Source organism: Coregonus lavaretus, assembly GCF_964263955.1.
Source record: "Coregonus lavaretus genome assembly, chromosome: 9".
In the NCBI taxonomy this organism is placed as follows: domain Eukaryota; kingdom Metazoa; phylum Chordata; class Actinopteri; order Salmoniformes; family Salmonidae; genus Coregonus; species Coregonus lavaretus.
In genome coordinates this window covers 46,663,847-46,676,805 of record NC_139996.1, presented here as the reverse complement: position 1 = coordinate 46,676,805, position 12,959 = coordinate 46,663,847, and the positions used below count along the sequence as shown (strand labels likewise).

At 46.8% G+C, this 12,959-nt stretch overlaps 1 protein-coding gene across 2 annotated transcripts in view; it reads left to right on the top strand.

The window, feature by feature from the left end:
• Positions 1-12,959, top strand: part of LOC311134439 (ATP-binding cassette sub-family C member 8-like) — a gene marked incomplete at both ends in the record, with an annotated part of 127,776 nt that overhangs the window by 50,202 nt on the left and 64,615 nt on the right. For both annotated transcript variants that reach the window (XM_084168121.1, XM_084168120.1), the window contains 2 exons: positions 6,862-6,902; positions 10,729-10,874. In XM_084168121.1, coding sequence (XP_084024247.1) covers positions 6,862-6,902; positions 10,729-10,874 — 187 coding nt within the window. The remainder of the gene's footprint in view (positions 1-6,861; positions 6,903-10,728; positions 10,875-12,959) is intronic.

Here is a 12,959-nt window from a genome sequence, read left to right as displayed (position 1 = left end):
AAGTGGTCTACCTAGTGCAGCCGCACCGTGACACACAAACAACTGAGGCGATGACCTAATCGCTGCTGTGCGCTCGACGTAACACGCCAAAGCGCGTACCGGGCACAGGCGATGGAGCTTTTCCTCACTCCTCTCTCTATGAGGAGGAGGAGAAAAAGCCCACAGCTCCACGGTCTGTGACCTATATGAACTCTTAATAACCTTCGGCACAAATGCCGGGTTAGGACGTAACACTGCTCTGCTCAGGTCACCATTGATGGCCAGGCAGTCAGGTCTCGTCGAAAGAGCACACAAATCACTGACCCGCTTAGCTGTAGTCAAAGCGAGCAACAGTGCTGTCTTGATAGACAGCATCTTGAGGGGTATTTGATTCAATGGCTCGAACGGCGACTTACATAGCGCTTCGAGTACCAAAGCCAAATCCCACTGAGGAAGCGTGACTCTAGGTGTTGGCCTAAGTCGCCGCGTTCCTAATAGGAAGCGTTTCACTAGAGGGTGACTATAGACATTGTCTCTGCCAAAACCCTCATGACAAGCTGAAATCGCTGCTGCAAACACTCTAATCGTGGCAGGCGATTTTTGCTTATCAAACATGAGCTGCAGAAAAGAGAGAATACTCTCCACCTGACAGCTCATGGGGTCCATACTTTGTGTGACACACCATCGTGAAAACACGTTCCATCTACTGGCATACATCTTAGAAGTGGAACTGGCACGTGAACCCTGTATGGTCCTGATCACCGCATCAGATAACCCACGGCGCTCTAGCCTGTCCCTCTCAGCAGCCAGGCCTTCAGTGGTTGGCCGATTATGGGCAATTTCCCTATCGTGCCAGCCGCCTGAGACAACGCGTCCCGTCGATGTGGAATTGGCCAAGGTGGCGCAATCAACATCTGACTCATCTCCGCAAACCACAGAGCCCCCGGGCGATCGGGCGCTATCAGTATCACTGACAGCCCCCCTGACCTCACCCTGGCTAGCAGTGGGAGAATGCAGGACAGCGGAGGGAATGCATACAGGAGAACTCTCGGCCACGGTTGGTGCGCAAAGGCATCCCTTCCCAGTGGCGGTTCGTCCTGTTCCCTCAGAGAGAACCACAGAGGACATTGCGCGTTCACGCGTGACGCGAATAGGTCCACCTCGGCTCTCCCGAATTGTTCCCAAATCTGGAGAACAATGTCTGGATGCAGACACCACTCGTCGTCTCGAGGACCCCCTCTTGACATCTGCTCCTACGTTCAAGTAGCCCGGAATGTGTGCTGCTCTCAATGAGCGAAGGTGCTTGTGAGCCCACAGCCACAATTCCTCTGCCGCCCGATGGAGAGCAGGAGACCTGACTCCTCCCTGGCGATTTATGTGGGCTACTGTGGTCCGGTTGTCTGACCAGACCAGCACATCGCGACCCCGAAGGGTAGACGCGAAGTGGGTCAGAACCAGTCGAACCGTTTCCAACTCCAGGAGGTTGATGTGACGACCTGATTGAGGCCACACACCTCCTATCGCTTGTGTCTGACATGTCCCTCCCCATCCCGTCAGGGACGCATCCGTGAATACTGGGATGTGAGAGGACACCTTTCCTATCGGGACTCCGTGCGTGAGAACGCGCGAGTTTCTCCAATAGTTTAGGTCTGCACTGAGCGAGAGGGGAACCATCACCAACCGATGACGTTGACGCAATGGGTCTAGTCTTAGTTGGGCGAACCATCGCTGCGTCCTGCGCATGTGCAGGAGTCCCAGCGGAACCACAGAGTGGGCTGACGACATGAGACCCAAAAGTGACATGATCGACAGCGCCGTCACCGTGTGATTCGGACGACACTTCCTTAGGGCTAGCAACAAGGCTACCCTTCGGGGGTCCGAAATTCGAGCCCTCATCCTCACAGTGTCTAGCTGTATCCCCAGGTAGACAATCTGATGAGTGGGCCAGGGCGCGCTCTTTTTCCAATTCACAGCAAACCCCAGACTTGTGAGATGCATCACTGTCTGTGTTGTGTGAGTGATCGCCAGCTCTGCTGACGGGGCGAGAACCAGTAGGTCGTCCAGGTAGGCTAGTAGCCGTATTCCCTGACGACGCAACGGTTCCAATGCCGCCTCCACACACTTGGAAAATGTGCGAGGTGCCAGGGCATACCCAAATGGCATCCTCGTGTATTCGTACGCCACCCCTTGAAAGGCGAACCGCAGAAACTTCCTGTGACGCGGCTGAACCGGCACATGAAAGTACGCGTCCTTTAGGTCTATGCTCGTACAAAAATCCCCTTTCTGGACACATTCCAGCAGGCGTTTTGTCGTTAGCATTCGGAAGGGCCGTTTGGTTATGCTCTCGTTGAGAATGCGTAAATCCAAAATCGGCCTCACTCCTCCCGTCTTTTTGGGCACTAGGAAATAAGGCGAATATAGCCCTTTGTTCCTTTGCTCCCGGGGAACTACTGTCACCGCCTCCTTCTCCAAAAGTTCCGTAATCTCTGTCATCAGAGCGGCCACTTTGTCTGGCGTCTTCATCACCGTCTCCACCACTCCCCTGAACGGGGGTGGGGTCCGGTGGAATTGGAGAGCATAACCCTTCTGCAACGTCTGTTCTAGCCAGCGTGAGAGGGTGCAGCTTCTTCGCCACTGCCAGCAATGCAGAGAAAGTGGCTGGGCGCGAAGCTGTGGTGCATCCAGTAGGAAGGACCTGTATTCCTCTAAGGCCCTTACCGCCACTGTTCCCCGACATTGAAGTGGTGGAACAGCCCAAGGTGGGCCTCCCGTGAAAGGGAGAGGAAATGCGTTCTGAGAAAGAAAGAGGAGTAGGGACGTCAGTTAAACCCGTAACCGTCGTATTCCTGCCCTCCTTGAACGCATCGCGGGTCTGAATTGCGCTGACCGAGGCCACAGCCTGCGGCAGGGCACCATCCTCATCTTAGGTGACTGCAATTCGCTATCAGAGCCCTTCACTACAGTACTCCTAGAAGTCTGTAGTATGAGGTCTCTATGAGGTAAAACAAGACGGCGCCTTGATACCTTCTTAACGTTCACCTTCTGTGTGTGTTCAACTCTGCACCCCTGGTGGGTTGATTCACGCTCAGTGTGGTGAGTACTGGCTCGTTCTGTCAGGGGAGCTGATACTTTGGTTATACCCATAACGCTAGTAATCCTGCCCTCCGTGAACGTAGCATGGGTCTGAATCGCATTAACCGAGACCTTGGTCTGCGATAATGCGCCGTCCCCAGATAGCTGCTGTGTTACAATGCCTGGGGGCGCCGATACTCTGGGCACCTTGGTGACCGCGGTAATCGGGCCCTCCGTGAACGCAGCATGGGTCTGGCTCGTACTAGTGGAGACCTTAGTCTGTACTAGTGCGCCATCCCCAAATAGCGGCTGCGTCCTCATGTCAGAATCTGACCGGGACTGCTGCCTTCTATGTAAAGCACTTCTTATACGTGAAGTGTGATGTGACGACCTGATTGAGGTCTTCTGGATACCTACTCTTAGTGCCTGTTCAGCAACGCACCCTCGGTGGGCTGAACGGCTCTTAGAGTGGTAAGGAAGAGAGGGTGAGATTTGAACGCTCTCGGACGTATTATGGAAAAGGGGCTCTTTTTTGACAAAGTCAGGTGGAGCCAACTCTTTATTAAACACATCAACAAAAGCATTTACATCAGCACCCGTCCCTTCAACCGAAGGGTGGGGGGGAACAGTGGGCACGTTCGACACCATTGATGCGTCCTCCATCCTCTCCCCCGCGTCCCGTCACGTACGCCTCCTCTTGCCTCCCTTGGAGGGCCAGGTCGGCGTCCTCGTCACCTCCCTCGCCGGCTGTAGTGGGGCTACCGTAGCTGCTGGGAGGGCCGAGCCCGCTCCCTTGCTGCTCGTGGCCGCAGGATGACGCAGATTACGCCGCCTCGTCGTAGATCCCAGTCTACTTAGAGGGGCGGAGGTAGATGGCCTTTGGGGAGGAGGGGGGCCGAGTCGTCCTGCCAACGGCAGGTGCTTGGCCAACTGCTTCTTCTCCTCCTCCAACTTCGAAAAACGCTCCGTCGCCTCTTTGACTGCGACCCCCAAAGAGGCGGTCGTCAGAGAGGGGGGCGTTCAAGAGAGACGTCCTGTCTGCCTCTTTCATGCAAGTCAAAGACAACCAGAGGTGTCGTTCCCCGACCACCGAAGTGGCCATGGATCTCCCCGCGCAGACTGCGGACGCCTGTGTAAGGTGGAGTATGGCGCCAGAAATCCTGGACGCCTCCTCCACCTCCTCTGGTGCCATCTCTGTCTTACCCGTGGTTAAACGGGACAGAGAGGCCGCCAAGAGGGCAATGTTGTTAGCTGCTGCTACAGCTTGGGCTCCCAACCCAAAAGACTTCTCCAACAGCGACGCTGTGAGTCGGTCCTTCTGGGATGGCAACGTGGCCTTCTTGGAAGAGGGCCAAGGGCTCGAACCCGGTACGAGATACGCCGCCATGGCGCTCTCTAACCTGGGGATCCCCTGACCCTGGAACCTTCCTTCCACTCTCGTGAATGGGAGATACGCTTTTACAGGCGAACGCGCCGCTAAAGGTGCCTCCCACGAGCCTCCAACGTACCTAGCCAAAGAAGGCATGGCAGGAGCCACTGGCTCTGCCGCCTTCCTCGGCCTGGAATAAGGACCGCCCTCCATCATATCAACCTCCAGTGCGGAGGGAAGAGGGGGCAGGCTTATTGCCAGCCGTTGAGCAGCTCTCTCAATGAGACCCAGAAAATCCGCTCTCAGAGAGGCTGCAGCGAAAGAGAGAGCTTCTGATCTCTCAGAGCTCGTATCCCCTTCGCTATAGGGACTACAAGCCCTCTCGCTCTCCAGAGGAAAGGGGGGCTTGAAAGTATGAGGGACGGGGTCCGACTGTTCCATTGGAATGCCAGACCCTTCCTCAAAATCCCCATCTTCCCCCGAGTCTGCGCCGTCGGACGACGCCTCTGAAGCAGAGGCTAGTATCGACAACACATCCTCAAGGGGGATGTCCTCCCTGAAAAACGCCCAACGCTGCTTCCTCTCCTTTAAAGAAAGGAGGGCGCAGGAGGCGCAATTCGGGGGACTGCAGACGCCCTCCTTGGCATGCTGGGATCCCAAACACACGAAACATAAGTCGTGGTGGTCACCGGCCGCCATGGAGGTGCATCTGCACTGAGCTCTGAAAATAGCTTTTGGGGGTGGAAAATCACCCGGTGTGCTCATTTAGACGACGTTGATGACTGGAATATCAACGGCGTTTTCGTCCTGAGTCTTCGTGCTTCGTCTCTTCTTGGCTCTTCAGTCTAGTCATCCAGTCGCTGAAGAAAAAGGGAGGCTGATTGAGGGGAAGCGTCCCCTCTTATAGGGACACCTGTACTCCTATTGGCTGTAGGTGTGTGCATAATTTTGTCTCAGGCTGCTGCTGCCTTAGGGCAGAGGGTAAACCATTAGGAGCAGAGCTCCCCTATGGGGCGGAGCTCCACGATATAGAACTAGTAGGTTTTACCTTACCTCCCTCTATACATCCATATCTAGTAGGTTACCTTACCTCCCTCTATACATCCATATCTAGTAAGTTATTTTTAAATGTAATAAAATATATGTTGCATTCTTAGCCTTGTAAGTCATCTTGCCTAGTTCCTCCAGGATTTTGCGATTCTGCAATCGCAAATATTTTTTCAAAATCAACAATTACCTGCATATTATGCGAGGGCTTGCAATTTTGACCAATCACCGCACAAAACAGTCATATCTCTGCAATATTTCCGCATTAAACTGTATGATCACCACACTACAAAAGGAGGGCTCTCAATTTTAACCAATCACTGCACTTATACTGCATAAAATGGTTCAATCAAGACACGTCAACAAATGCTTCCCCCATCAGTGAATTTTGGTGTAAAATTTGAGAGAAATCTGCGCAATTTGCCATGCAAAATGTCAGAATTGCTGAAAGCATTTTTGCCCACAGATAACACAAAAAACTCTGCAAAATCCTGGAAGGACTATCTGATAAGACATGGAGCAGAGAGACAGCTGTTTTTAGGTCAGACCCTGTGTGTGTGTGTGTGTGTGTGTGTGTGTGTGTGTGTGTGTGTGTGTGTGTGTGTGTGTGTGTGTGTGTGTGTGTGTGTGTGTGTGTGTGTGTGTGTGTGTGTTTGTTTGTAGGTCAGACCCTGTTTGTGTGTGTGTGTGCGCCTCTCAAGGTTATTATAGTAAACTGAAACGAATCATGAAAACAATTTAGTAAACTGAAAGAATAAAATTAAGAAACCCGTTTTAAATACTGAAACTATTATATTTGACTCCGAAACAAACTGCAATAAAATAAAATAAAAACGCGTTCAGTTTTACTTTTTTATCATCTGGGCAGAAATCGAATGGGGTTTTCTCACTTTTTTCTAATGGGGTTTTCAAGCTTCTGAATCTGGCAGGAGATGGCAATGTTTCAAATAGGCCTAGCTTGTGTATCACTATCTTCCATGGCCTGCACACTCACCAGCCATGTCACCCATTAAGCATGTTTGGGATGCTCTGGATCGACGTGTACGGCAGCGTGTTCCATTCCCCACCAATATCCAGCAACTTCACACAGCCATTGAAGAGGAGTGGGACAACATTCCACGGGCCACAGTCAATAGCCTGATCAACTCTATGCGAAGGAGATGTGTCGCGCTGCATGAGGCAAAAAACACAAAACTATAAAAACCTTGCCTGTCTCAGTGCTGATGCTCTAGCTTATTCATAGACAAAAACCACTTCAAGCCGTTCAGTTGAGCTGAGTTCCTGGAGAAAGACACTGCGTCTTAAGTATTCTCGCGCTCTGGAACAAACTGTCTGTACAGTATCTGAACCATATTGTCATGTATCTAATGATGTCTGTGTCTCATCTTTCTCAGTATTCATGAATGCAGCCATCCCTATCGCAGCTGTCCTGACCGTGAGTATTCATTCCACTCATAAATGGCTATTCATATCTCATAGGTGCCATGCATAATAATGTCTACAGACTACCCCAATATCTGTCCTCCCTCACATTGTTCGCCATAGAACAGCATGTTCTAACCACCATTTCACCCCTAAAAATAAGCTGCATTCTGGTCTGTGGATTGTTCTCAGTGGATGGGCTTTTACAAAGAACACAATCCCTTTTCCCCAGTGAATGGCACAGGCCAGACCAGTCCGGCTAGAGTGGTATCACAGTCAGTCTGACATGTTACGGCTCTCTAAAGGATGGCCAGTGACATTTCACAGGGACACACTAGAGGTTTGTGGCATGGCCACTGTAAATCCCAGTTATATATACAGTACCAGTCAAAAGTTTGGACACACCTACTCATTTTTCTTTATTTTTACTATTTTCTACATTGTAGAATAATAGTGAAGACATCAAAACTATGAAATAACACATATGGAATCATTTAGTAACCAAAAAAGTGTTAAAGAAATCAAAATATATTTTATATTTGAGATTCTTCAAATAGCCACCCTTTGCCTTGATGACAGCTTGGCACACTCTTGGCATTCTCTCAACCAGCTTCAACTGGAATGCTTTTCCAACAGTCTTGAGGAGGCCGGGGGATTGTGGAGGCCAGGTCATCTGATACAGCACTCCATCATTCTCCTTCTTGTTAAAATAGCCCTTACACAGCCTGGAGGTGTGTTGGGTCATTGTCCTACTGAAAAACAAATAATAGTTCCACTAAGCCCAAACCAGATGGGATGGCGTATCGCTGCAGAATGCTGTGGTAGCCATGCTGGTTAAGTGTGCCTTGAATTCTAAATAAATCACAGACAGTGTCACCAGCAAAGCACCCCCACACCATAACACCTCCTCCTCCATGCTTTACGGTGGGAACCACACATGCGGAGATCATCCGTTCACCCACACCGCGTCTCACAAAGACACGGCGGTTGGAACCAAAAATCTAAAATTTGGACTCCAGACCAAAGGACGGATTTCCACCAGTCTAATGTCCATTGCTCGTGTTTCTTGGCCCAAGCAGGTCTCTTCTTCTTATTGGTGTCCTTTAGTAGTGGTTTCTTTGCAGCAATTCGAACATGAAGGCCTGATTCACACAGTCCCCTCTGAATAGTTGATGTTGAGATGTGTCTGTGACTTGAACTCTGTGAAGCATTTATTTGCGATGCAATTTCTGAGGCTGGTAACTCTAATGAACTTATCCTCTGCAGCAGAGGTAACTCTGGGTCTTCCATTCCTGTGGCGGTCCTCATGAGAGCCAGTTTCATCATAGCCCTTGATGGTTTTTGCGACTGCAGTTGAAGAAACTTTCAAAGTTCTTGAGATTTTCCGTATTGACTGACCTTCATGTCTTAAAGTAATGATGGACTGTCGTTTCTCTTTGCTTATTTGAGCTGTTCTTGCCATAATATGGACTTGGTCTTTTACCAAATAGGGCTATCTTCTGTATACCTTGTCACAACACAACTGATTGGCTCAAACGCATTAAGAAGGAAAGAAATTCCACAAATGAACTTTTAATAAGGAACACCTGTTAATTGAAAATGCATTCCAGGTGACTACCTCATGAAGCTGGTTGAGAGAATGCCAAGAGTGTGCAAAGCTGTCAAGGCAAAGGGTGGCTATTTGAAGAATCTCAAATATAAAATATATTTTGATTTGTTTAACACTTTTTGGTAACTACTTGATTCCATATGTGTTATTTCATAGTTTTGATGTCTTCACTATTATTCTACAATGTAGAAAATAGTACAAATTAAGAAAAACACTTGACTGAGTAGGTGTGTCCAAACTTTTGACTGGTAGTATATATATATATATATACACAGTTGAAGTCGGAAGTTTACATACACTTAGGTTGGAGTCATTAAAATTTGTTTTTCAACCACTCCACACATTTATTGTTAACAAACTATAGTTTTAGCAAGTCGGTTAGGACATCTACTTTGTGCATGACGCAAGTAATGTTTCCAACAATTGTTTACAGACAGATTATTTCACTTATAATTCACTGTATCACAATTCCAGTGGGTCAGACGTTTACATACACTAAGTTGACTGTGCCTTTAAACAGCTTGGAAAATTCCAGAAAATGATGTCATGGCTTTAGAAGCTTCTGATAGGCTAATTGACATAATTTGAGTCAATTGGAGGTGTACCTGTGGATGTATTTCAAGGCCTACCTTCAAACTCAGTGCCTCTTTGCTTGACATCATGGGAAAATCAAAAGATATCAGCCAAGAAGAAATTGTAGACCTCCACAAGTCTGGTTCATCCTTGTGAGCAATTTCCGAATGCCTGAAGGTACCACGTTCATCTGTACAAACAATAGTACGCAAGTATAAACACCATGGGACCACGCAGCCGTCATACCGCTCAGGAAGGAGACGCGTTCTGTCTCCTAGAGATTAACGTACTTTGGTGCGAAAAGTGCAAATCAATCCCAGAACAACAGCAAAGGACCTTGTGAAGATGCTGGAGGAAACAGGTACAAAAGTATCTATATCCACAGTAAAACAAGTCCTATATCGACATAACCTGAAAGGCCTCTCAGCAAGGATGAAGCCACTGCTCCAAAACCTCCATAAAAAAGCCAGACTACGGTTTGCAACTGCACATGGGGAGAAAGATCATACTTTTTGGAGAAATGTCCTCTGGTCTGATGAAACAAAAATAGAACTGTTTGGCCATAATGACCATCGTTATGTTTGGAGGAAAAAGGGGGATGCTTGCAAGCCGAAGATCACCATCCCAACCGTGAAGCACGGGGGTGGCAGCATCATGCTGTGGGGGTGCTTTGCTGCAGGAGGGACTGGTGCACTTCCCAAAATAGATGGCATCATGAGGAAGGACAATTATGTGGATATATTGAAGCAACATCTCAAGACATCAGTCAGGAAGTTAAAGCTTGGTTGCAAATGGGTCTTCCAAATGGACAATGACCCAAAGCATACTTCCAAAGTTGTGGCAAAATGGCTTAAGGACAACAAATTCAAGGTATTGGAGTGGCCGTCACAAAACCCTGACCTAAATCCTATAGAAAATGTGTGGGCAGAACTGAAAAAGTGTGTTTGAGCAAGGAGGCCTACAAACCTGACTCAGTTACACCAGCTCTGTCAGGAGGAATGGGCCAAAATTCACCCAACTTATTGTGGGAAGCTTGTGAAAGGCTACCCGAAACGTGTGACCCAAGTGAAACAATTTAAAGGCAATGCTACCAAATACCAATTGAGTGTATGTAAACTTCTAACCCACTGGGAATGTGAAATAAATCATTCTCTCTACTATTATTCTGACATTTCACATTCTTAAAATGAAGTGGTAATCCTAACTGACCTAAGACAGGGAATTTTTACTAGGATTAAATGTCAGGAATTGTGAAAAACTGAGTTTAAATGTATTTGGCTAAGGTGTATGTAAACCTCCGACTTCAACTGAATGTATATATATATGAGAGAGAGAGAGAGAGACTTATATATCTCTCATTGCTTAGCCCCAAAGTGGAAATGCTCAAGTTTGCCACAAACTGACTGAAAGGCAAAAGTATTTAAATTAATCAGTAATGTGTCTTTCTGAAGGATATTTATTAATTCCGGGTCCTGTATCGGATGCGAGCACAGCTCAGACTATAGCATATCTCCCATTGACATTAATGCATGATTTATGTAAACGTTTGAGTTGCTCACTTGCATCTTGAGTCAGGATTCAGACTTCACTCACAGTATCTTTGCTGGTTACTGGAGTGAGAATAATATTTTTCTCTCCTGTCGTCATCTTCCTGTAGACGTTTGTGGTCCATGTGCACATCTCTGAGGAGGCTGACCTGTCCCCTGCTGTGGCCTTTGCGTCCTTATCCCTGTTTCACATCCTGGTCACTCCTCTCTTCCTGCTCTCCAGCGTGGTGCGATCCACAGTCAAGGCTGTGGTCAGGTGAGCTGTGTATCATGGACACACACTTACAGGCAGCTAATAGTAGGTACAGTGCCTTTGGAAAGTATTCAGACCCCTTGACCTTTTCCACATTTTATTATGTTACAGCCTAATTCTAAAATGGATGTAATTTATTTATTTTTTAATAGGTTTTTATAAATGTTTGCAAATGTCTTAAATATAAAAAACATAAATACATTATTTACATAAGTATTCAGACCCTTTGCTATGAGACTCGAAATTGAGCTCAGGTGCATCCTGTTTCCATTCATCATCCTTGAGATGTTTCTACAACTTGGTTGGACATGATTTGGAATGGCATACACCTGTCTATTTAAGGTCCCACAGTTGACAGTATATGTCAGAGCAAAAACCAAGCCATGAGGTCGAAGGAATTGTCAGTAGAGCTCTGAGACAGGATTGTGTCAAGGCACAGATCTGGGGAAGGGTACCAAAAAACGTAATGAATGAATGGATGAATGAATGACATTCATTGAGGGGAAGGGTTTGTATTTCACAGTATTTTACTGTAATTCCAGGTGCATGCAGGTTGGCTACTAGGTAATGTGTTTACACATTACAGGATATCAATGAATATTTGGTGTTTTATATCACTTTGCACTTCTAGAAGCCTTAACAAATGTTTCCAAACTGGCAGTGACTACATGGCAAAACAAATCCCAAAATTATTGTATAAAGTAGTTTTCCGTTAGTGTTGAGTTGAGAAGCTGAATTCATGTCAGATTTACCAAAATAAAGTTTAATTGAGGTGAAGTTAAGTTGAAGTCAGTCACTAAAAAACCTGTCCGTTTCTGTCAGTAACATTGACTACTACACTGACGATTAGATTAACTGCTGTAATTGTGATGTCATAAAGCTACCCTTCTACCCTATTCCTCACAGACTATTACCCGTCCTATCATACATAACAGTATAACGAGTGCTTCGAACATCATATACATACAGTGGGGAGAACAAGTATTTGATACACTGCCGATTTTGCAGGTTTTCCTACTTACAAAGCATGTAGAGGTCTGTAATTTTTATCATAGGTACACTTCAACTGTGAGAGACAGAATCTAAAACAAAAATCCAGAAAATCACATTGTATGATTTTTAAGTAATTAATTTGCATTTAATTGCATGACATAAGTATTTGATACATCAGAAAATATCTCTCACAGTTGAAGTGTACCTATGATAAAAATTACAGACCTCTACATGCTTTGTAAGTAGGAAAACCTGCAAAATCGGCAGTGTATCAAATATTGTTCTCCCCACTGTATATACAGTTCCAACTGTATTACGCTCTGTACCGAGTATAGGAAGAGTAGGCGTGTTTGACCAATCAGATGCAGAGTGCTGTACTGTGTCATCAGTCATTCACACAACCCTATGAGCAAAATACGTTTTCTGGTTGAAAATACATTTTCACTGGGAAGCAATCACCCATCTTGTCATTCTAACCACTGCTTTCACATTTGTTTACCATCATCTACATGTAAGTAAGTGTTTTAGACATGGTATATTGGCCTAATGTAAGCAGTTGGGCTCATCAAAATGTATAGTGTTGTATTGTCAAGGAGAGAGGCATCATTACCATGTTACAGTCATCCATACATTCCCTTTTATATCCCACTTACTCAATGACTTGCACTGAGTTACAGCCATAGTGATCCTATCTTTATTCATCTCTATGGTGACAGCAGGTTGGATGTGATGCTGTATTTTAGGGGTAATCTAGGTCCATTGTTCCGTTTATGGTCAAGATGTCCTAATGATCCCTGTAACAGCCTGGTATTGACCTAGCTTTCGATAGTACCATCTGCTTGCTGCCATTCTGCAGTGGAGCTGGAGCATATGCTGCCTGCTCTACTCTACTGCACTGGCTTTGGTTCAAGAGAAGTCCTCATGCACAATACAGACTATTACGGATTACAAAGGAGCCGTTATCTGCACAACGATGCCTCTCTACCAGTCGAACTCAATGCATTTTATGCACGCTTTGACAACAACAACATCGAGCCGGGTGTGAGGGCCGTCACCGACCCAGAAGATTCCAGGGAGGTTTCTTAAGAGCATGCG